Raw genomic sequence first — 24152 nt, 5'->3', positions numbered from 1 at the left:
AGGGTGCACAAAAAAATTTTTTTTATTAAATTAATATAGATAAAAAGAAGAAAAAAATTGTTTGTACATCCTGTATAAATAATTATGTTAAGGTTTATATTACTGAATAGAGAATTGAATAACCTTTCAAATGAGCAATCACACAACCCCTACTCTCATTTAAAAAAATCATCGATTACGTCATCACGCCCAGATGGATGACGTCACTAGTATTCTATATTAGCCAAAAAATCCTAATTTAAAAATAAAAATCGACCTGTCTGAGGATTTCTCTTTAAAGGGCCTAGCCAGGTAAGATGGTGAAAAGTGCCCCCAACTCGATTTAAATTCCATATAGGCCACTTTTTAGCACATATAGAGGAACTCATATTCTGAAATTTCTAGCCCCCTAGGTGGTCACGTGACCCCCCTAGAGCCTAATTAGGCTTTTTATGTTTTTAGTTTTTATCTCAGCCGCATCAAGAGCTAGCCAAAAACTTTATTTAAAAGAGTTGTAAGTTTCAAAAAGATCTATATGTAATTTTTTTTTTTATTTTTTGGCGGGAAATTCGAATTTTTAGAACAATTTTAAACTTTTAAATATCTCTGAAAAAAAAACTAAGACACTAATTTTCACGAAAATCAATTATAATGTGTATTTTTGCACAATCTTTCACCTTGAATTTTTTTAGATTTTTAAAATTGGTGAAACGTACCTTTAAAAATAAAAAACCGCATTTTTTCGGTTTCTTTTTCGTTTTTTTGATACAATTTTATACATATTTTTCAAAAAAGGTAACACCGTCACTAGAATAGGTAAAAAACTGAAAAATAATTGGGGTTTGCTTAATAAAAATTTTTTGTAACGCCATCCATTTTCTAAATACAGGGCGTTGAAGAAAACAAAATTTTACACATTTTTTACGATTTTGCTGAAACTACTAGCAACATTGTAATAAAACTTGGCGGGTTTTAAGATATAGTTATTGTGCATGTTTTGACATACAATCAAGGATTTGATATTCATCATTGGCGCGCATAGGGGTAATGGTCTGAACTTTTTAAAGAATAAAGATAATACGCCACTGACGTATTTCAAATTAACAATCGTTTTTGAATTCCTCGTTCAATTTGTGACAAAAAATCTATCTTCTTATTTTTACATACGACGCGCCATTTTTATTAAAAAAATAAAAGATCTTAACCCTTACAAATTATTCGAACTTCTAGTAGTTTCTACATCTACATAAACTCGTACATCCATTATAAAAATTAATTCGAATACTTTGGAAGCGTAAAGATATTTTATTTTTTGCAACAAAACGGCGCGTCGTATGAAAAAATGAGAAGATAGATTTTTTATTGAAAATTGAACGAGGAATTCAAAAATGATTGTTAATTTGAAATATGTCAGTGGCGTACTATCTTTTTTTCTTTGAAAAGTTCAGACCATTACCCCTATGCGCGCCAATGATGAATATCAAATCCTTAATTGTATGTCAAAACATGCAAAATAACTACTACCTCTTAAATCCCGCCAAGTTTTATTACAATGTTGCCAGTAGTTTCGGCAAAATCGTAAAAAATGTGTAAAATTTTGTTTTCTTCAACGCCCTGTATCTTGAAAATGGATGGCGTTACAAAAATTTTTTATTAAGCAAACCCCAATTATTATTCAGTTTTTTACCTATTCTAGTGACGGTGTTACCTTTTTTGAAAAATATGTATAAAATTGGTATCAAAAAACGAAAAAAAACGAAAAAATGCGGTTTTTTATTTTTAAAGGTACGTTTCACCAATTTTAAAAATCTGAAAAAATTCAGGGTGAAATATTGTGCAAAAATACACATTATAATTGATTTTCGTAAACACGAGTGTCTTAGTTTTTTTTTCAGAGTTATTTAAAAGTTTAAAATTGTTCTAAAAATTCGAATTTCCCGCCAAAAATTAAAAAAAAATTACATATAGATCTTTTTGAAACTTACAGCTTTTTTAAATAAAGTTTTTGGCTAGCTCTTGATACGGCTGAGATAAAAAATATAAACATAAAAAGCCTAATTAGGCTTTAGGGGGGTCACGTGACCACCTAGGGGGCTAAAAGTTTCAGAAAGTGAGTTCCTCTATATGTGCTAAAAAGTGGCCTATATGGAATTTAAATCGAGTTGGGGGCACTTTTCACCATCTTACCCGGCTAGGCCCTTTGCCCATTCTCGAGATAATGAATTTATGCAAACTCAAACGTCCTCATTTATACTACAGTGTCGCGCCCGCTTGATTAGCAATTAAAAAGCAAAGGAATTTTCGATATTGTATTGCAATAAGCTCTTCGGGATTTCATCAATCAATGTTTAAAGAATATCTACCTACCTTGGTAACATTGAAATTTTTAGTTAAATGTCCGATTTGGGGTTAAAAATGGCCGATTTCGCAATTTTTAAAATTTCTAATCCCTTATATAACAAAAACTATTAACCTAAGAGAAAAGTCACTAAAGACCTTTTTTGTTTGGAATGATTCAAAAAACCTAAAAAACTTTGTTCCATGCAAAAAAAATAATTTTAAGAAAAACCCCTAATATTTCTCCTCGCCTGGAAAGGTCTTATACTCTTCAGAATCGCCTGTCATTGTACACATTTCTTCTAAATGACTTACTCAAACATATACCTAAATTTAAACTTTACAGGAGAAAGTTTACTTTACCCCCTAAATTTGCACTTTTCGATTCACCTGGTAGATACACGTGCACGGCTGATACCTACCAGGTCATGGTTTTTAGCCTTGGTGTGCTATGAATTATCACTAGACAAATTTCTAGCCTTACAGGACGACCGTTAGTCGGAGGGTTCACTAGCTCTTAGACTATAACAATCTACATATCACATGTAATGTGGGCTCCTTATGAGAGACCAAAAGTCTTACAACTTTAAAATACAACGCAAGGTACAATTAAACGAAGAATGCTGGCCTTAGAACAATGTAATAGATGCAGAATTTAGAAAAATAATTTCAGCGGAGGAAAAATATGCATTTTAGGTCAGTGCTAAATAAAGTAAAAATAGCAGTTATGATTTTAAATCTCTGACAGGAGCGCCACAACAACCAGTAGAACAATTTTCCTGTCTATAAACTAATTAGAACCTAGCGTAAGTTTATTGTAATAATAAACAAGGAAAGTTAATGAAATTTACTGGAGTTAATGGTCGATTTGTAGACTAACAGAATTTCGGAAAATCTAATTAATAAGTTCGTAATGAATAACCGTAATTTGTTAGCAGTTTGCTTCAAGCTAATTTTGTTACATAAATTTAATCATCCTACATGTTATGCAAGTTTTACTATTTTATAAATTACAAAGCAACTTTCAGAAAACTTTGTTTTGTTATTATAGTATTAATATTTTTATTATACAGGGTGAGTCATGAGGAACTGTACATACTCCTACCTCGTATAGAGGCCCCTATGGGGAATAACAAATGACCATTAAAAAGTGTCTGCTCCCATTGTTTAATAATATACAGGGCGAGTTTCGCATTTTGACAGAAATTTGTATTCGTCATAATTTTTGAACGGTCAGATCGATGTGTCTCTTATTTTGGTCAATCGTTACACTATTGTCACCTAATCAACTGATTTATTCAAACTAGAAAAAAATCAGGTCCGGCTTTAAAAAAATTAGTTCGTTTGGGTCTTAGAAAAAATTTCACCCTGTATAAGCTTTTTGAAAACTCTAATATGAATTTTACAAATTAGACAAATAGGCAATTAAAATAACATATTTATTTTTTTCCGCACACGATTGCTTAATTTTTTATAAAAAAATTAAATTTGATTATGAATTAAAAGTTTGGTAAAGTGAACCATAGATTTAACAAAATTAACTTTTATTACCAAAATTAATTTTTTTTGAACAAATATTTAATTTATGTTACCACCAATCAACTGATTTATTCAAACAAGAAAAAAATCAGGCCCGGATTTAAAAAATATATTCGTTTTGGTCTTAGAAAAAATTTCACCCTGTATACGCTTTTTGAAAACTCTAATATGATTTTTACAAATTAGACAAATAGGCAATTAAAATGGCATATTTATTTTTTCCCCACATGATTACTTCATTTTTTATAAAAAAAAAATCAAATTTGACTATGAATAATTAAAAGTTTGGTAAAGTGAACCATAGATTAAAAAAAAACTTTTATTACAAAAATGAATTTTTTTTGAACAAATATTTAATTTATGCTATCACCCAATCAGTTGATTGGGTGATAACATAAATTAAATATTAAATAAACAAATATTTAATTTATGTTATCACCCAATCAGTTGATTGGGTGATAACATAAATTAAATATTTGTTCAAAAAAAATTCATTTTTGTAATAAAAGTTATTTTTTTTTTTAATCTATGGTTCACTTTATAATCCGGTCAACTTAGACATCAAAATGCTTGGCAAATAACAAAAATTGCCGGAGAGCCAAATTTTGGTGGAGAGCTAGGGTATACCATAACAAATAAAGTTTAAAAAGTCCCCATCGATCCCATGTGTGCGTCAAAGGTTATTCGGGTCAAAGGTCAAAATTTGAGATTTTTTGGATTTTTTTCGAAAACGGTAAGTTTTATCAAAAAAAAAACCTCAAACCAAAGTTGTAGATCTTAACATTCTCTACAAAAATTGTCCTCACAATTTTTTTCCTAAGAGTTACCATTCCTGAGATATCGCGATTTTAAAAGTTACTTTATACATTATATGCACATATAAGCCACGTATATACATATGTGGCCCTTAAGACAAGTATAAATGCCTATTTGTGTCTCTTTTATATAGTATATTATACTATTCTGAAAACATTTCTTCAAAAGGTAATCAGTCCCAAACTGAATTTCCTCTATCCACGTGGCCTTGAAAAACATTTGGCTATACCATTGTTTAAAAAAGAACAGATTGTCTATTATAGGCAATGGCTACAGTATTGTCCGTAGGTCTGGTTCATAATATTATCTGTTTCTTTTAGTGCTAAAGGTTCAGTTCAAGTGAATATAAATACTTATTACAAGCGTCTACCATTTAGTACCGTTACCGTTATTTGTACAATTTTATAGTTTTAAAAATGTCTCAGTTTTGCTTTATTTGCAATAAACTTTTAAGTGAAACTAAAACAGTTGTGGTTGATCGTGGAATGCCAAATTTAATCGAGGCTAGTGTCGAGAGAGGTGATGAGTTTATTGAGTATTTAAGAACTCTAAAATTCGTTACAATACACGTGAATTGCAGAAAATCATACATTCGGAAAACTTCAATCGCTGCAGTGAAAAGACAACGTGAGGAGGAACAGGCTAGTACTTCAAAAGTAAGTCCACCTCATACTAGAACGCAAGTAAGTAAATCACATTTTTGTTTTAAAAAATACTGTTTATTTTGTGGCAATGAAGCCAATGAAGAATCTGAGATAAAGAAAGCACAGCATCTTCGAAAAATAATTCGTAACGTGACTACACTAAAATTCAAAGAATCCCTGTTGAAATTAGCTAAAGATCGTTCTGATGATGTTTCGAAGGCTGTTCTTGAACGTATTAATTTTGAGTATGATTTAGTCGCTGCTGATGCAAAATACCATGACAGTTGTTACAAATCTTTCTTAAAACCTAATACTGGTCGTAAAATTGGCCGTCCACAAGATGAAACTGTAAACTCTGCGATGGAGAAAATGTTTCAATTCTTAGAAACGAGTGATGATTGCCAGTTTTCGTTGGATGAATTAAGGAATGTTTGTCAAGATGTAGTTTTAGATGATAGAACTATAAAAATACGATTGAAATTGAAGTATGGTAGTAGAATTATTATTACAGAAAAGCCTGGAAAATTAACATTTATTTGTTTTATTGACAATTACCAAGATATTTTAAGTCAAGTCTGGTCTGATAAAAAAGACTTGGATGAAAAAGACAAGCGGTTAAAAACTTTGAAAGCCGCAGCAGCAATTGTTCGTGAAGATATTCAATCTTGTGTTTTCGAAAATACTATGTACCCTCCACCAGGTAGAATGTTCGAGGATATAAATAACGATATTCCCGAATCATTGTCATATTTCTTGGAACAAGTCATCTTAAAAAACAAGCGTCATAATTTAGATCATCTAAAATTAGTTTGTACGAATATTAGCCACTGCATTATGGCAGCTGTTCGGCCTAGAACCTTTAAATCTAAACTACAGCTGGGTCTTTCAGTTTTTTTTTCATCGGCGGTTAGCTTCGAAACGATTCATACAAATTTTTTCGTCTCTTGGTTTATGCGCCTCTTACAGTGAAACAATGAACTATGAAGCAGCAGCAGATTTCAGTCATCCACCTCACATTTTACCACCAGAAACAGGCACATTCATCCAATATGTTGCAGAGAATGCTGACATTAATGTAAATACTTTGGACGGCAATGATACGCTTCATATAATGGGTATTATCCAAGTTGTGACTCCCAAAAATTCAGTATTACAAGAAGAGCCGATGCCACGAGTAACTGAAGTTCTTTCGGCAAAAGATTTTGCAGCAAAGGCTCATGTACCTATACAGGTCTATCAAAACTCTGGTGTGGTTGGGTACAGCAAAATAAATGTGCGAAATTTTGATTATGAATGTGAATTTAAGTATCTTTTTTGAAAAAAGTTGATGTGACATGGTTCTATGGCAAATACAAAAATTTTTCTCTACCTGGTTGGAATGGTTACATTGAATGCGTGACGAGTAATATTATAGATTTTTATAAGTCAAAAATTACTTTTTTGCCATTTGTTCATCAACCAGCAAGTAATTACAATACAATATACACAACTTTACTTTGTGCTTTAGAGAATGCTAAACGTTATGACCACAAAGTATGTATAATTACTTTTGATCAACCTCTGTATGCGAAAGCTCGCGAGATTGTATCTGCTGCGCCTGAAGGATCTGAAGTATCGAATATAATAATAAGACTAGGAGGATTTCATTTGCTTATGTCATTTTTTGGAGCAATCGGATACATTGTGCAAGGAAGTGGTTTAAAGGAAGTTTAAAAACGCGCCGAGTACACTACCTCACAGGTGGTGTGGAAACGTGTGCATATCATGTATAATGTGACTCTTTGAATCGCGATATCTCAGGAATGGCAACTCTTAGGAAAAAAATAGTAAGGACTATTTTTGTAGAGAATTTTAAGATCTACAACTTTAGTTTAAGGTTTTTTTTTTGATAAAACTTACCGTTTTCGAAAAAAATCAAAAAAATCTCAAATTTTGACCTTTGACCCCGAATAACTTTTGACGCACACATGGGATCGATGGGGACTTTTTAAACTTTATTTGTTATGGTATACCCTAGCTCTCCACCAAAATTTGGCTCTCCGGCAATTTTTGTTATTTGAAATGTCTATATAGACCGGGTTATTACCAAACTTTTAATTATTCATAGTCAAATTTGATTTTTTTTATAAAAAATTAAGTAATCATGTGGGGAAAAAATAAATATGCCATTCTAATTGCTTATTTGTCTAATTTGTAAAAATCATATTAGAGTTTTCAAAAAGCTTATACAGGGTGAAATTTTTTCTAAGACCAAACGAATTTATTTTTTAAATCCGGGCCTGATTTTTTTCTTGTTTGAATAAATCAGTTGATTGGTAGTAACATAAATTAAATATTTGTTCAAAAAAAAATTAATTTTGGTAATAAAAGTTAATTTTGTTAAATCTATGGTTCACTTTACCAAACTTTTAATTCATAATCAAATTTGATTTTTTTATAAAAAATTAAGTAATCGTGTGCGGAAAAAAATAAATATGCCATTTTAATTGCCTATTTGTCTAATTTGTAAAATTCATATTAGAGTTTTCAAAAAGCGTATACAGGGTGAAATTTTTTCTAAGACCAAAACGAACTAATTTTTTTAAAGCCGGATCTGATTTTTTCTAGTTTGAATAAATTAGTTGATTAGGTGGTAATAGTGTAACGATTGGCCAAAATAAGAGACACATCGATCTGACCGTTCAAAAATTATGACGAATACAATTTTCTGTCAAAATGCGAAACTCGCCTTGTATATTATTAAACAATGGGAGCAGACACTTTTTAATGGTCATTTGTTATTCCCCATAGGAGCCTCTATACGAGGTAGGAGTATGTACAGTTCCTTATGACTCACCCTGTATAAAAAATGTACAGGTTAGATGGAAAAAAATTCGAGAACTATAGTGAAAGGAAAGATACGTGCATTAGTTACCTACGGAGGTGACCTAAGGCGGTGGTCTCCAATACACGCTGTACGTAGCGTACGGCGTCCCTTGAAGACAAGTGGCTAAATCGCTGGTCACTTCAATTCACCCGGTAATTTGAATTTGTTTTAGAATTACTCTTTTCTTTACTATTTTCGGTTGTAAGATGGTTTTTGTCCTTCGAAGTTTATTAAAAGTAACGAAAATGAACTACGGCGTGACGCTGTATGCTGCCTACATCGTCTATTGGAGACCACCGGTTTATGCAGTGAGGCATGTGTTGCTGCTTTATATTGCCAGAGTTCACGTATTTGATACGTTAGATTAAAGCTAAAATGAAAACAGCCAACTTCGGTTTTCGATCACATAAAGACTTGCTTAAACGCTTAAAATTTAGATTTTTTTATGTATTTTAATAATTCGTTGAGTTCAAATGTTGCAGAATAATTCTACTGATGAGAGAAATCATTAACGACGACAGTGTGTTGGCTTACTTATGAAGCAAAATGCTCAATGTTTGGCGGTCAAAAAAATAGTTAAAGTCTCTATATACATATAGAACTACTTTCACTTATTTTTTTAGTCAATTTCAGATTGCCCGGCAAAAGTACTATCAACTTACAAATGATAAAAAATGTGATTTTCCAAAAATTGGATTTACTATTAGATGGATTTTAATTTGCAAATACGCGTTTGTAAGATATTTAAAAACCCTTTCAGTTTCCGGTTTCTACATTGTTTTCTTGATTTAATTAAATTTTGACAAGGAGTTGAACATCATAAAATGTTGTAAGAAACATATTCAGTTAAACCTATAAAATAAAAAGTATCTTTTGCGGTTTCGTAAATTATTTTATCAAAAAGAAATATATCTCGTCGTATATAGGGTAAAAAGGGCTATTTCTGACCGTTTCAAGGGGCACATCTCAGGCTCGGGGTCACCTAGAGGGCTAAAAAAATATCCGTAGGCTACTTTTTTAAGGTACAATAATATTCTAAAATTTGGAAAAATCCACGGACCCCCTCTCCCAAAAAAATGGCCGAAAAGTAAAAATATTACTGATATATAAAATATAAACATTATTTTGAAGAAAACAGTCTTTCAATCTCATTTCAATAACGACCTTTCTATTTCCAGAATTAAAGATGGCTCCGGATGTAGCAGGAGCCACCTTCATGGCAGCAGGAAGTTCGGCTCCCGAATTAGCAACCGTCATCATCGGAGTTTTCTTGGCGAAGGACGATATCGGTAAGATAATAACTCAAAGTATTTTCTTTCTTATATACAAAAAAATCTTTGCAGGGATTTCTTTTAATAACTTAAGAACTTTATATCAAGGAAACCTTGCCCCGGGCTTCTTCCTTTGAAGTGAAATTTGTGTGGGTGAGTGGTTTGTATACAAGAAGGATTTTTGTTTTATTGCTATTTTGTTATTTTTTGTCATTTTATTAAGTGTATTTACTTGTACTGGACCAAAAAAATCCAAATAATTTGTTGAAACAGCCAGAAATTTATCAACTAACAAAAGCGGAAAACCAAGTGATTTTACTCAAGTGGTTTTGCATTATTTTTCTCGTATTTTCTTAAATAAATAATATATTTATAGTTACTAGGTAGTTTAATATACAGTGCTAGTCAAAAGTCCGTACCCCCCCTCTTATCTTTTGAACGGTTTTACCTATAATAGTGAAATTTGGATGGAGGAAATTAACTGACGTAAGTTTCTTAACTAGTTATGACAGGTGACGTAATAGTGACAGATGACGTTACAGAGCCACTGTGACCGATAATTTTAAATGGGACCTTATGGCAAGTGATACCTCGTTTGAAAGGTATTCAAAATACCTACTCAGCCATACTAATTTTTTTGTGTTTTAGTTGATTTTGATTTTGGTGAATAAATTAAATAAATATAATATTGTAGCTTCGCATTTAATTAATAAAAATTCAAATGTACGCCTATGGTTTTTTGTCAAAAACCATATTCGATTCTCTAGTAGTTTTTACGTCAACGTCAACCTTTTTGACAAGTAATCATAGGCGGAATTTTGAATTTTGAATTAATTAAATGAAACTACAATTTTATATTTATTTCATTAATTCGTCAAAATTAGCTTAAACTTAAACAATATTAGTATGATTGAATAGGTATTTTCAATACCTTTCAAACGAGGTGTCACTTGCCATAAGGTCCCATTTAAAATTATCTGTCACAGTGGCGCTGTAAAGTCATCTGTCACTATTACGTCACCTGTCATGACTAGTTAAGAAGCTTACGTCCGTTTATTTCCTATCTCCAAATTTCACTATTATAGGTATAACCGTTCAAAAGATACTAGGGGGGGTACGGACTTTTGACTAGCACTGTATATGTATTTTGGGAGTGATATCTTGTTATATTGTTTTTTCTTTCTTTTTTGTGGTTCCTAAATGCTTATAAACTTAGTATGAGTACCTATTTTGTTTGGTTTGGTGTTGGCCTGTAAACAATTCCTCAAGAAGCTGGCGGAACGCAACCAAGTACCTTAGATGTGGGTGCCAGATTACAAGGGAATTGCAGGAAATGAGAAAGCTGATAGCCTCGCAACAGAAGGGGCTAATAACCCATCCCAAGGTCCAGAACCCTTCTGTGGATAGTCACATCAAAGAGGAAGTCCTAACCTGGGAACTCAATCAACTACGATTACATTGGTCTAACACACCAAAACAAAGGCAAGCAAAAACGCTCATAAAAATGTCGCCTTCTACAAGAAACCGCCTTCTATAAATGAGTAAAAAAGGTGTAAAAATGCTTAGTGGCCTTCTCACTGGTCACTGCCAGTGAGAAGGCCAGTAGATATCGTATCAAAAAAAAACATCTCAAAAAAATGGGCAAATCAGATAGTGACAACTCTCGTTTCCGTGACAACGAAAAAGATACGAGAGAATATACAGAGTTGGGATAAAATATGGAACCAAGCAAATATCTTTGAAATGAAAAGAACAATATTTATGAAACTTTGCATGCAAGTACAGTGACGCAAAAGGCATCTGTTGTCATATTTTTTGTTACTACTCAACTTCCGGTTTGACCGGAATTACCCTTAACTTATTTACTTTAAATGGGACACCCTGTATATTTTTGCAGATTTTGAAAGAACCTGTTATTTTTAATTCATACATACCAAGTTTGGAAGAAAAAACTATTAAAACAAGAAATAAATCTTTTTACAGTTAAAAAATAGGTTAATTTATTTACGTTAGACCAATGATATTAAAAATAAAAAAAATAATTTCAAATATTGAAAATGTTTTCTGTTCACCTCCTGACAACGTGCAAGCCTATTCATAAATTCGTGAGTCACTTTTTGAAAGATTTCTCCACGTATTGGTTCACATTCATCAATTACTCTTTGTCTCAAATCCTGCAAGCATGTTGGTCGCCTAACATAAACACGTGATTTTAGATAACTCCAAAGAAAAAAATCTGACGGGTTGAGGTCCGGAGAACGAGCGGGCCTCTCTATGAATCATCTATTTCCAATTCATCGATTTGGAAAATTTACTTCCAAAAAATGAAAATTCTCCATAACCGATTATCATTAATATTTCAATACGATCTTTTTCACTTAAATGAACCATTTTCAAAACAATTTATTTCTGTCAATTAGTTCAGACAATATTTCTGTTAGTAACAGTTTTACCTACTATACTAAGTTCAAATAAGTCATGCAGTGCATGTAAACAACAATTTTAGCCTACAGTATATATGGTACTCGTTTATTTCCTACTTCGTTATATAAATACAAAAAATTATCTACAGAGACTTTTTAACAAATTTTTTGTACCAAATTTGGTATGTATGAATTAAAAATTACAAGTTCTTTTAAAATCGGCAAAAATATACAGGGTGTCCCATTTAAATTAATTAAGTTATGGGTATTTCCGGTGAAACCGGAAGTGGAGTAGTAACAAAAAATATGGAAACAGATGCCTTTTGCGTCACTGTACTTGCATGCAAAGTTTCATAAATATACTTTTGAATGGTATAACCGATTTTCAAAATTAGACATGCGTTGGAAAGGTAATGATGAAGTACTATTAGAAGCCGCAAAGGTCGGACTTAAATTTTTGAAGTTTTTGGGAGTTTTGGGGACGAGAACGAAAAACAGACCCTAAATAGAAAGGGCCGTAAAATCCACCCCCTTGGACCAAAATAGATGGTTGACATATGAATGAGTGAGTCTTTTCCTGAACTTTAAGATGGGACTTGGCCGATCTTTCAAATCAGTCAGGTTTAGAAAATCGAAAATTTCGTGTATACAGGGTGAGGCAGATAAAGGGCCTATTAAAAATACCTAGAGAACTAAAGGTAAGAGAATGATGAAAATGGGAATACAGGGGTTTTGAGGTATAAACTATTTAATGAAAATATTTTGGTATCTTTGCTACTTCCGGTTATACCGGAAGTTGATTGTAACTTCGTTTTTTTAAATAGGACACCCTGTATATTTTTACATTTTTGGATTCTGCTCGATGTCTTCTCTCTTAAAATATGAAATTTCGTAATATTATACAGGGTAATTTAAAAGATAATTACGGTTTTTTATAAATTTTGTAGCAAACTTCACACTCTGTAGAATTGTACTGATGTGATATCAAAATTTCCTTTTATGTTCAAGTGATTTTTAATATAGACTATTATTATTAGAAATTATTAATATAGCGAAATGTTTAATTTTAGTATACAGGGTTGGTCGAAACTCGGAATGAGTATTTTCTGAGTTTTCTTAAATGGAACACCCTGTATTTTAGTATTGAAATGAAATTATATTTTATAGTACTTTTTTATTTCTTAAGCATTCCCTATACCTAACTGCTTTACTTTGTAAGTTATTCGTAGTTCTTTAAGCCAAATATTAATTACAACAAAAATTACGTGAAATTTTATTAGGTTTGCCGTCAAAATATTCAATCATAAATAATTTTTCGAAAATAAACACATGTTAATCTCGACTGACCCTTAATTTATTAATACTGGTTGATATATCAAAATACCTACGCAGTTAAGATTGTTGGTGTGTAATATTAACAAAAACATACAATATTCTATCTAGTTGGCTATGACTTTGACACTAAATATGATTAAACATTTGCTTTGCTTAAGCATTCTACTATCTTTGAAGTTCCAGTTGCTTTGCTACCATTAATGAATTTTTCTAATGAGGAACTAATTCAGATGTTTTTTGTTCTAGGATAGTATAACAAATAAAAATGTGCTGCTAGCAAAAAGAATTTATCATCAGCAATTCCATGATAAATGGCAACCAAAAAGAGAAACTTTTCAAAATTTACTAGAACGGTTTCAACAAACTGGACATGTAGATTACGAGAAATCTGATCGAACAAAAACTATTGTTAATGATTAAAATGAATTAAATATTAGTGTCACTGAGAATCTGCATATTAGTATGAACGTTCTCGTAATCTAAGTGTCTAGTTTCTAAGTACGTCGAAACTGTTCTAGTCAACTTTGAAAAGTTTCTCTTTTTGACTGTCGTCTATCAGGGAGTTGCAGTTGATAAATTCTTATTGCTAGTAGTACATTCTTGTTATACTCTCCTAGACCAAAAACTGTACTAATCAGTTCCCCATTACAAAAATGTATATTAGTAATGGTAACAAAGCAACTGGAACTATAAAAATAATATAATGTATAATGTTTAATCAAGTTTAGTGTCAAAGCCATAGCCAGCTAGATAAAATATGGTTTGTATTTATTAATATTTTATGCACCAACAATCTTAACAACGTAGGCATTTTCGTATCTCATCCAATAATAATAAATTAAGGGTCATTCTAGATTAACATGTGTTTATTTTCAAAAAATTATTTATTATTGAATATTTTCATGGCAAACCTAGTAAAATTTCACGTAATTTTTGTTGCAATTAAAGTTTGGCTTAAAGAACTACGAATAACTTACAAATTAAAGCAGTTAGGTATAGGGGAAGCTTAAGAAATAAAAAAGTACTATAAAATATCATTTCATTACAATACTAAAATACAGGGCGTTCCATTTAAGAAAACTGAGATAATACTCATTCCGAATTTCGACCAACCCTGTATACTAAAATTAAACTTTTCGCTACATTAATAAATTTTAATAGTAATAGACTATATTAAAAATCACCTGAACATAAATGTAGTTTCTGTTATCAAATCAGTACAATTCTGCAGGGTGTGAAGTTTGCTACTAAATTTATAAAAAACCGTAATTATCTTTTAAACTACCCTGTATAATATTACAAAACCTCATATTTTCAGAAACAAGACATCGAGCAGAATCCAAAAAGGTAAAAATATACAGGGTGTCCCATTTAAAAAAACGAAGTTACAATCAACTTCCGGTATTACCGGAAGTAGCAAAGAGACCAAAATATTTTCATTAAATAGTTCATACCTCAAAACCCCTGTATTCAAATTTTCATTATTCTCTTACCTTTAGTTCTCGAGATATTTCTAATAGGCCCTTTATCTGCCTCACACTATAGTGTCGCGTGTAGGGGGGCGTTGGTGTGCGCCACTGGCGAGAACTGCCGTTCTCTGGTAATATTTTTGTTATAATTAAACATCTTGTTAGGTCTCGTCATCAAACAAAATTGACAAAGATAGTCGGTTGTAGTGTATATGCGATGTTCGTTAATACAGCTTTATTTTGTTGCAGGCATCTCTGGGGTAATTGGCTCGGCAGTGTTTAATATCATGTTCGTAATTGCCTGCTGCGGACTCTGCTCCAGCGCCGTGGTTTACCTCAATTGGTGGCCGCTCGTCAGAGACAGCTTCTTCTACGCCATTTCCATACTCGTCATGTTGGTCGTCATTTTCGATAAGAAGATATCGTGGTGAGTTTGAGAATTAATTTTAAACAGAAATTATGGGTGCGCAAAAACCGTTATTAAAAAAAAAGAATGTGTGTGTACTGTGTACGGACGTAAGAAGTTATACTTCTATTACATATTATGTGATTTTAACGAAATTGATATAATGTACTTTAAACAGTTTATTAATATTTTATTTAAATATTAAACTAATTTTAATACTTACTACTTTCTAAAAATTTTTATTAAGACAATACCAAAAATTTTAAAAAATAAAAGAATGAAACGCACACAAACACATTGAAAAATGCCACAAAGAATAGCTATTTGTATAACAAGGGAGGAAAGTGCTACTTTTCCTCCCGAGAATGAAGTTTACTGCCCGACGCGTAGCGGAGGGCAGTAATCATTCAAGGGAGGAAAAGGCACTTTACTCCCATGTTATACATATGGTTTTTCCACCTTCCTCAAATAACAATTCATTTTTTCATTTTTACTGAATTTATTTATGTAACTAACCAACAAAATTTATTAAAACTAAAACTAACAAGTAGGTACAATGTAACTGTCAACTGTCAAATATAAGTCAAATTATTAATGTAAACATTGTTAAATCAAAATAACAATTTACTGTTTTTTACCATTCTGCAAAATACAGGGTGTTTTTTAAATAAACGTTAAAATGTATAGATACTTACGTAATAGAAAATAGATATTGTACAGGGCGTCAATAAGTTATATCTCATGAATGAAATACCATGACGTCACTTTTACTTTTCCTCCCTAGGGAGGAAAAATATTTTCCTCCCTAGGGAGGAAAAGTACAACTTTGCTCCCTACAATCAGGTCCGGAAACGTATAATTTCGGTAGAGGTAGGTGGAAAAAAATGATTTCTGAACGATAATAATTGTTGGCAAAAATTTTAAATACGCATTTTCTGAAAAATAAAATTATATAATAAATATACTTACAATCATAAAATGCATAAAAAAATAAAAAAATAAAAACTTGCATCGGGATTCGAACCCGCGAATTTGGGGACTCTTTGATTCGTAATCGAAGCCTAGACTCACTCATCCAATTACTCATTATTTGTCATGCGGAAAAATAGCTCAACTGAACGTTTTACTGTTTAACAGTTATTCTGAATTTAAATCAAATTATGTAGTTTGATTTTTGTGGAAGAAAATATTAAAATATAACAAAACAGTAAGAAAACAATATATTAGATGAAGATTGGTAGAACTTTTGTTGGTAAGCAAATTAAGCATGTAAATCAAAGCATTACATACCTACTAGATAAATAAATCTACGCCAAAAAATCATAATTTAAAAATAAAAATCGAACCTAATTTCGGATTTCTCTCTAAATCCCCATTCTTGAGAAAATAAATTTATTCCAACCTAATCCAAATGTATAATTACAATATGATTATAATAAAAACTACTTACCAAATTAGAATGAGTCCTTGTCCAAAATAGTCCAAAAGTCCAAAAATATATATGAAAACTATTTAAAAAGGTAGTATAACTATTAACTAACTTTTATTTGTTGTTTCTTTTCACACAAATTTCAAAACGCAACAACCATAAATAATTAAACCACAGCTTTGCCACAGCCGACATATTGAATAATTTTTGACATGTCATTTGAACATCCAATCAGAACAAAGTTATAATGCGCATGCGCCGGGATCGTAGGTTTTAACATATAAAAATTCACCCTCATATCGAGCGTAAAGAAGTATAACTTCAAAAATGTATATAAACTGGTAGGTTAAACAAAAAAGTGAAAGAAAAAATCGGATATTTTAATAATCTTTTATTTGTAACAAAGCGATGTGAGTAATCGATGCAAAAAAAGAAAGTATCGAGATTGTCACATTTGAAATAATAAGTTTTGAAAGTTTTTATGGTAGGGGAGCACAAGCGGGGATTTTTCGCGTTACTCGAGCGCGTCAGAAAATCACATGGGGAGAAACCTTGTACCCTATAAACATATCCCTACCATATTGTATATGGACTCTTAATAAAGGGGCATGCGTTGGGGACAGTCCGTAAAAAAATATATCTTTAGAGAAACCCGAAAACGTCAGATAAAGACAAGGTAATTTAAGTACATGAAGAACAGTGTATATTTCAAAAATCTGACGATTTGAGCGGGGCGTAAGAAAATGGGTGAGTCACATAGTTTCACAAAAAAAAAACGAATATTTCACGAAATAAACATCAGATCAAAAAAGTGAAAAATACGCATCCAATATTTCTCAAAAATCTATCGAATGATACCAAACACCACCCCCACGGAGGGGGGACTTTAAAATTTTAAATAGAGGAACCCCGTGATATTTCGCAAAATGAGCATCGGATCGAAAAACTGAAAAATACGTGTTCAATATTTTTCAAAAATCTCTCGAATAACACTAAACACGATCCCCCGCGGAAGTGGGGTGATTTGAATTTCTTACATAAAAATAAGCCACTTTTATTGGAGATATTTTTTCGAATTATGGATAGATGGAGCTATAATCGGAAAAAACGATTTTTGGAAATGGAAAATTAAAATAAAAAGGAAAAATCCCCACTAAAATGGAAAACTTAACTTTTCTTGGTTTTAGGACCTAATCTTCAAACCTAATAGGTCCCCATGACGCTTTAGCAACTGCAAATTTAGCATTCAAGGCTCCCCTGCTATAATAGTTCAATTTAAATATTAATGGAAACCCATACTTTTTTAATCAACTACTCTAAATGGGAAATAAGCCACAAATTAACTAAAAAAATGATTTTATTAACGTTTCGACGTCCAAATCGGTGTCGTTGTCAAAATACAAAATATTATTGAATTAAACAAAAATGTTGTTGCTTAGTAAAAAATTCTTCTATAATTTATTTAATATGACTCATTTATATCAGCAATTCAGACATATATTATACATTTTAAAGTAGAAGACTTTAAATGATATTGCCAATATTTATGAGTTGCCTTCCTGGGACGACTTTACTGAAAGATGGTTTATTCGATTACATGAAATCAACCCCCAACTCAAGAATATCCGTCACAAAAAAATCATAGCATGTGATCTGTCTTTAAAAAGACAATCACATGCAACGGTGACAGTAAAATTCTTCGTGTTAGAAATTCCATAGTAAATCATGAGGTCAAACCAGGAAAACACCTCGTGATACTATCCCGACATCGTAAGTATTTGGTCTTACCGTTGCATTTGGTTGTCTTTTTAAAGACAGACCTCATGCTATGATTTTTTTGTGACGGATATTCTTGAGTTGGGGTTGATTTCATGTAATCCAATGAACTATCTTTCAGTAAAATCGTCCCAGGAACGCAACTCATAAATATTGGCAATATGATTTTAAAATCTTCTATTTTAAAATGTAAAATATATGTCTGAATTGCCGATATAAATGAGTCAGATTAAACAAATTATTAGAATAATTTTTTACTAAGCAACAACATTTTTGTTTAATTTATTAATATTTTCTATTTTGACAACGACATCCGATTTGGACGTCGAAACGTTAATAAAATCATTTTTTTAGTTAAATTGTGGCTTATTTCCCATTTAGAATAGTTGATTACAAAAATGCCACAAGGAAATAGCTTCAGAACAACATACTTTTTTTCTCATAAAAAAATAGTTTTGCAAAACTTTAAACTAAAATAATGAACTAATTTAAAGTTTCATTTCACGTCGTTCCAGAACATTTATCGGATTCTTTGCAAAACTTTAAATGAGAATAATTATTTTACCTGAAGCAAAACTTTTCTCCACTATAATAATACAGAGCTGAAATATTCAGAGATTTAGTACTTGTAAAGTAAGATTTTGTGGAAAAGTTGCATTTAAGGCAAGCTCGACAATGCGTTGAATTTTTTAATATGTAGGTATCACACCAGTATCTCTTCTAATCCATATCATTTTCATCTGATTTTTTAATATAGGGGACAAAGTTTAATTAATTAATGACTTTATTTTAAACTTAGGTACACTTATTTTGAATTTATTTATACACTATTTATACTAAAACATAATTTATTTAATACATTCTATATTTCCCCACCAACAATATAAGGATTTCCGATGTGTCTGAAAATTGGTATATAGCTTCTGCGGGACGTAAAAATAAGATATTTAAGGTCAAAAAATCTTCTTCTTCTTGTTTTCTCACAATTTTATTTTATGCGAGTTTACAGTGATTTGCTGTTTATTTAAACAAATTTGCATTTTCTATCGTAAAGTATCAATGGTAAACATAATATTTTAATAGAAGGGACTCAAAAATGTCATTATATGGCATTATAACAAGTTACTTTGATTAAAAACAAGTTTTTGATCAAATTTTATAGTGTAGAAAACGTTAAAATACCGTTTATTACATTTTTCTCCATTCCCAAAATACATCATAATCGATTTGGCTGAAAATTTGCCCACCTATAGCCAAAACATAAGACTTTAGGTGGTAAGAAGGATTTGAATTATATTACAATAATAAAAAAGTTACATGCAATATCATAGTCAAAAATATAGGCGTCTACTGTGAGTACAATTAACTCGAAAATATCGACCTCACGACAAAAACTGTTAAAAAGAAATTATAATAATTGTAAATACGATTTATTTGGAACAATTTTAGTTCCTAACATTTTTGTCGAAAAGTTAAAAATGGCGGATATATTGAGCAAATCAGGTTCTCCTTTAAAATCAAGATAGCGGCTAACGTAACGGAGGAATTCATTCGCGATTTTAAATTTAGGCTACTGTTGACCCCCCTAATGATTAAAAAAATAAAATTTAGGGCAGCTCGGCATGCAAGGTCAAATGTTATCCCGACTGGACTAATATACTTTTCAGTCTGATATTATTGCATGTAACTTTTTTGGTATTACAATATAATTCAAATCCTTCTAACGACTTAAAGTCCTTTATTTTGGCTATCTGTGGGCAAATTTTCAGCCAAATCGATGATGATATATTTTGGCAATGGAGGAAAATGAAGTTTTCTACACTATAAAATTTGATCAAAAACTTGTTTTGAATCAAAATAACTTGTTATAATGCCAGATAATGACATTTTTGAGTCCCTTCTATTAAAATACTATGTTTTTCATTGATACTTTACGATAGAAAATGCAAATTTGTTTAAATAAACACCAAATCACTGTAAAATCGCATAAAATAACATTGTGAGAAAACAAGAAGAAGATTTTTTGACCTTAAATATCTTATTTTTATGTCCCGCAGAAGATATATACCAATTTTACAAATCGGAAATCCAAAATTTTTTGCCTGAGTGATTCGACATGGAAAGTACCTTTATTTTTTTTTTCATAAAAACGGCGCCGCATATGAAAAAAAGGCAGGAAAAATTTTTTGTCGTAAATTAAACCAGCAATTCAAAAATGATTTTTAATTTGACATATCTCAGTGGCGTACTATTTTTCTCTTAAAAAAATTCAGACCATTACCCGTATGATAAATACCCGCGCGCCAATGATGAATATAAAATTCTTCTGTAAGCTCTAAAGGAGGTCATTTTAACATTTGTTGTAGCTCTGCAGCTAGTTAAAATCTTATTAGTAATATTTTCTGTTCTTGTTCCAGTTTAGTATTATTATATTGGATATTTCTTGATAATGTATTAAAAAATGAAAAATACGCGGCAAGATGTTTTATTTTTCTGCATAAAATCGGTGCACCATATGAAAAAAGGAAAGAAAGGTTTTTATTACAAATTAGACGTGTAATTTAAAAATAATTTTTAATTCGAAATATCTAAGTGGCGTACTATTTTTTTCTTTAAAAAAATTCAGACCATTACTCGTAGGCGCGCCAATAATGAATACAAAATTTTTAATTGTATGTCAAAAAATGCGAAGTAACTACCTTCCAAAACTCAATAAATTTCATTTTCATAGCTCAACTGGTCTTAGAGCAATAAATAAATTGGCAGTTTGAAATAAAAATTTCAACACCCCGTATCTCGGAAACGAAGCATTTGCGTACATATGTTTATAGATCAAACCGGAATTATTTTTTTATGTCGAATTAGCCCTTAAAATTTTTCATACTTATTTACTAAGACCCTGTATAAGGCATTTTTAATTCACACAGCCTGAACGATTTAAAATTCCCCTATATTTTCATTCGTTCTCACACCATAGGTTTGTTCCACCTCGATACAAAACCGTTCTTGGACGGTTACGAGTATGAGCAGTAACGAAAAATGTGTTACTGCGCATAATTATTCGTTATTGCGCATGCGCGTAACGAATCAAGAACGGTTTTGTATCGAGTTGGAACAAACCTCATGATGCCGACCCTGATCTCGAAATTTTCATTATATAACACATTCATAGTGGGACCTTTAGTCGGAGTCTAGAGAAGCCTAGAATAGCGTAGAACAGGTTTGGCGGGGGAGGGATACTAGTCTACTCGTGTCTTCTAGAGGGTTCTTACATGTTTACAGTTAGGTACGGTTGGTCAGAGTCGGTCTAGGTAAGAACATGTACGGTTGGCTATGGTAATAGTTGGAATACTGTGTTTTTATGTCGTTTTGCTGAACAAGTCCGTCATCTTTTGTGTAAGCTACTTTACTTTACACAGAACTACTGTGTAAACGGAGACATTAAGAGTTACTTCAACTTCAGTTGTAATTTTATTTTGCACTGTTTTAAATTCACACTTTCCGCGCCACCAGGTAGACCACCAGTAGTTCCGTAGAACGCTCCACCAGGATAGAAGATTACTTTGTGGATGTCTCTTGTTCTTCACATAACACCAAAACCAAACTTGTAAGTGGTTGTAAGTGGTTGATTATAAAGACTCTGATTAATAAATATTTGTCGAAGCACGGTGCAATTCGGTGTTGAAATAAGTAATAGTAGACGTTGAAGTTGAGCTAAAGTAGTTTTATTTTATTTTGAAGTACTATCACTTTTACTGCACAATTTGTAATACAAAAGTTATTAACATTATTTTTGACCACTTTGTATGTATGTATCGGTTTCAGAACGTCTTTCGACCTTGTCCGATGCCTAACTTCCACGTCCTTCTATCATCCCATTGGCCATCTCTAAGATCCCTTATACTCATTGCTTTGGTTACCCCTTCTTTCCATGTCTTTTTGGGTCTTCCTCGTTTTTTGCGGTTTGGTGGTACCCACTCCAAGATCTTTTTGGGCAATCTTGTGTCTTCCATTCTTTGAACATGACCATACCAAATCAACTGTTTCCTCTCAATTTCTGTTGTTAAGTAACCATCTATTGCAATTCGTCGTCTTACTTCCTCATTTCGAATTCTTTCCCTATGGGATATACCTAACGATCTTCTAAACACATCCATTTCTACAGCTTCTAATTTTTTTCCTGTTGTTCTCGGTTATTCTCCAAGTTTCTGCTCCGTAAAGTAGGCTGCTTTTAATAAGTGTTTCATAGATGTTGTATTTTCGCTGTATTCCTATTTCGGAGCTCCAAAGTATTCCATTTAGGCATCCAATTGTTCTTCTAGCTTGTGTTACCCTTTTCTTTATTTCCTCATCGTCTTTTCCCGTTGTATCGAAGATTACTCCCAGGTACGTGTATTCACTACAGGATGTGATTTGTTCATTATCCTCTAGTTCGATATTGCATAACTCAGCTCCTATGGGTAGGTATTTAGTTTTTTCCACATTAATTTCCAAAGCCCCACTGTTCATATTCCTCCTTCAATTTTCTTGCCATATACTGTAGGTCGTCTTTATCATTAGCTATGATGACTTGGTCATCAGCAAATTGTAAGGTATACAAACAAACCTCTCCGAGGTCTATACCCATACCGTGGCATTTACGTTTCCACTGGTTTAGTGCTTTTGCAACATATATCTTGAACAAAGTTGGTGAAATACAGCAGCCCTGGCGCAGACCCTTGTTAACTATGAACTTTTTAGATAGTGTGTTGCCAATTTTTACTTGTGATGTAGAATTTTCATATATATTTTTAAGGCTTTGACTAGAGTGTAGCTGATGTTAGTTTCTTGTAGTGATTTCCACAATTTAGTCACAGGAACGCTGTCGTATGCTTTACGGAGGTCAAAAAACATGAGATGGGTCTCTTGATTGGTTGCTGATTTTTTTTCAATTAATTGTTTTAGGCAGAAGACATTATCTGTGCAAGTCCTTCCAGCGCGGAAACCAGCCTGTTCTTCTTCTTGTTCCCTATACTCCATCTCAATGAGATTTCTTAGAATGCGCCCGTACACCCGGCTTAGTGTACTAGTTACCGATATTCCTCTGTAATTTGAGCAATCCAACTTATTTCCTTTTTTATGAATGGAAGAAATATAAGCTACTTTCCATAAACTGGGTGGTGTGACACCGTTTATACAGGGTGTCCCGAAAAGATTGGTCATAAATTATACCACACATTCTGGGGTCAAAAATAGTTCGATTGAACCTAACTTACCTTAGTACAAATGTGCTCATAAAAAAAGTTACAGCCCTTTGAAGTTACAAAATGGAAATCGATTTTTTTCAATATATTGAAAACTATTAGAGATTTTTTATTGAAAATGGATATGGGGCATTCTTATGGCAGGATCATCTTAAAACAAAATTATAGTAAAATTTGTCCACCCCATAAAAATTTTATGGGGGTTTTGTTCCCTTAAACCCCCCCAAACTTTTGTGTACGTTCCAATTAATTCATTATTGTGGTACCATTAGTTAAACACAACGTTTTTAAAACTTTTTTGCCTCTTGGTATTTTTTAGATAAGCCAGTTTTTATCGGGATGCGGCTTCTTTTTTAATATGTTTACATAAAAATTTTATGGGGGTTTTGTTCCTTTAAACCCCCCACATGTTTGTGTACGTTCCAATTAAACTATTATTGTGGTACCATTAGGTAAACACAGTGTTTTTAAAACTTTTTTGCCTCTTAGTCTTTTTTTGATGAGTCACCTTTTATCGAGATGTGGCTTCTTTTTCAAAATATACCTAATAATGTAAATTATAAATAAATTTTCAGATTATTGACAGTTCTCTATAATCGTACTTAACCATATACAAATA

General features: G+C 31.8%; 1 protein-coding gene across 1 annotated transcript in view; it reads left to right on the top strand.

Annotated features, from left to right (window-relative positions):
- The window catches only part of LOC114326928 (probable sodium/potassium/calcium exchanger CG1090), a 273633-nt gene that overhangs the window by 235145 nt on the left and 14336 nt on the right, over positions 1-24152 (top strand). The window contains exons 6-7 of the mRNA XM_028275391.2: positions 9360-9470; positions 14929-15106. Of these exons, the coding sequence (XP_028131192.1) occupies positions 9360-9470; positions 14929-15106 (289 nt within the window). The remainder of the gene's footprint in view (positions 1-9359; positions 9471-14928; positions 15107-24152) is intronic.

The sequence above is a fragment of the Diabrotica virgifera genome, chromosome 5 (genome assembly GCF_917563875.1).
Source record: "Diabrotica virgifera virgifera chromosome 5, PGI_DIABVI_V3a".
Lineage (NCBI taxonomy): Eukaryota > Metazoa > Arthropoda > Insecta > Coleoptera > Chrysomelidae > Diabrotica > Diabrotica virgifera.
Note: the sequence above shows the minus strand (reverse complement) of the source record. Positions and strands in the feature narration are given on the sequence as shown.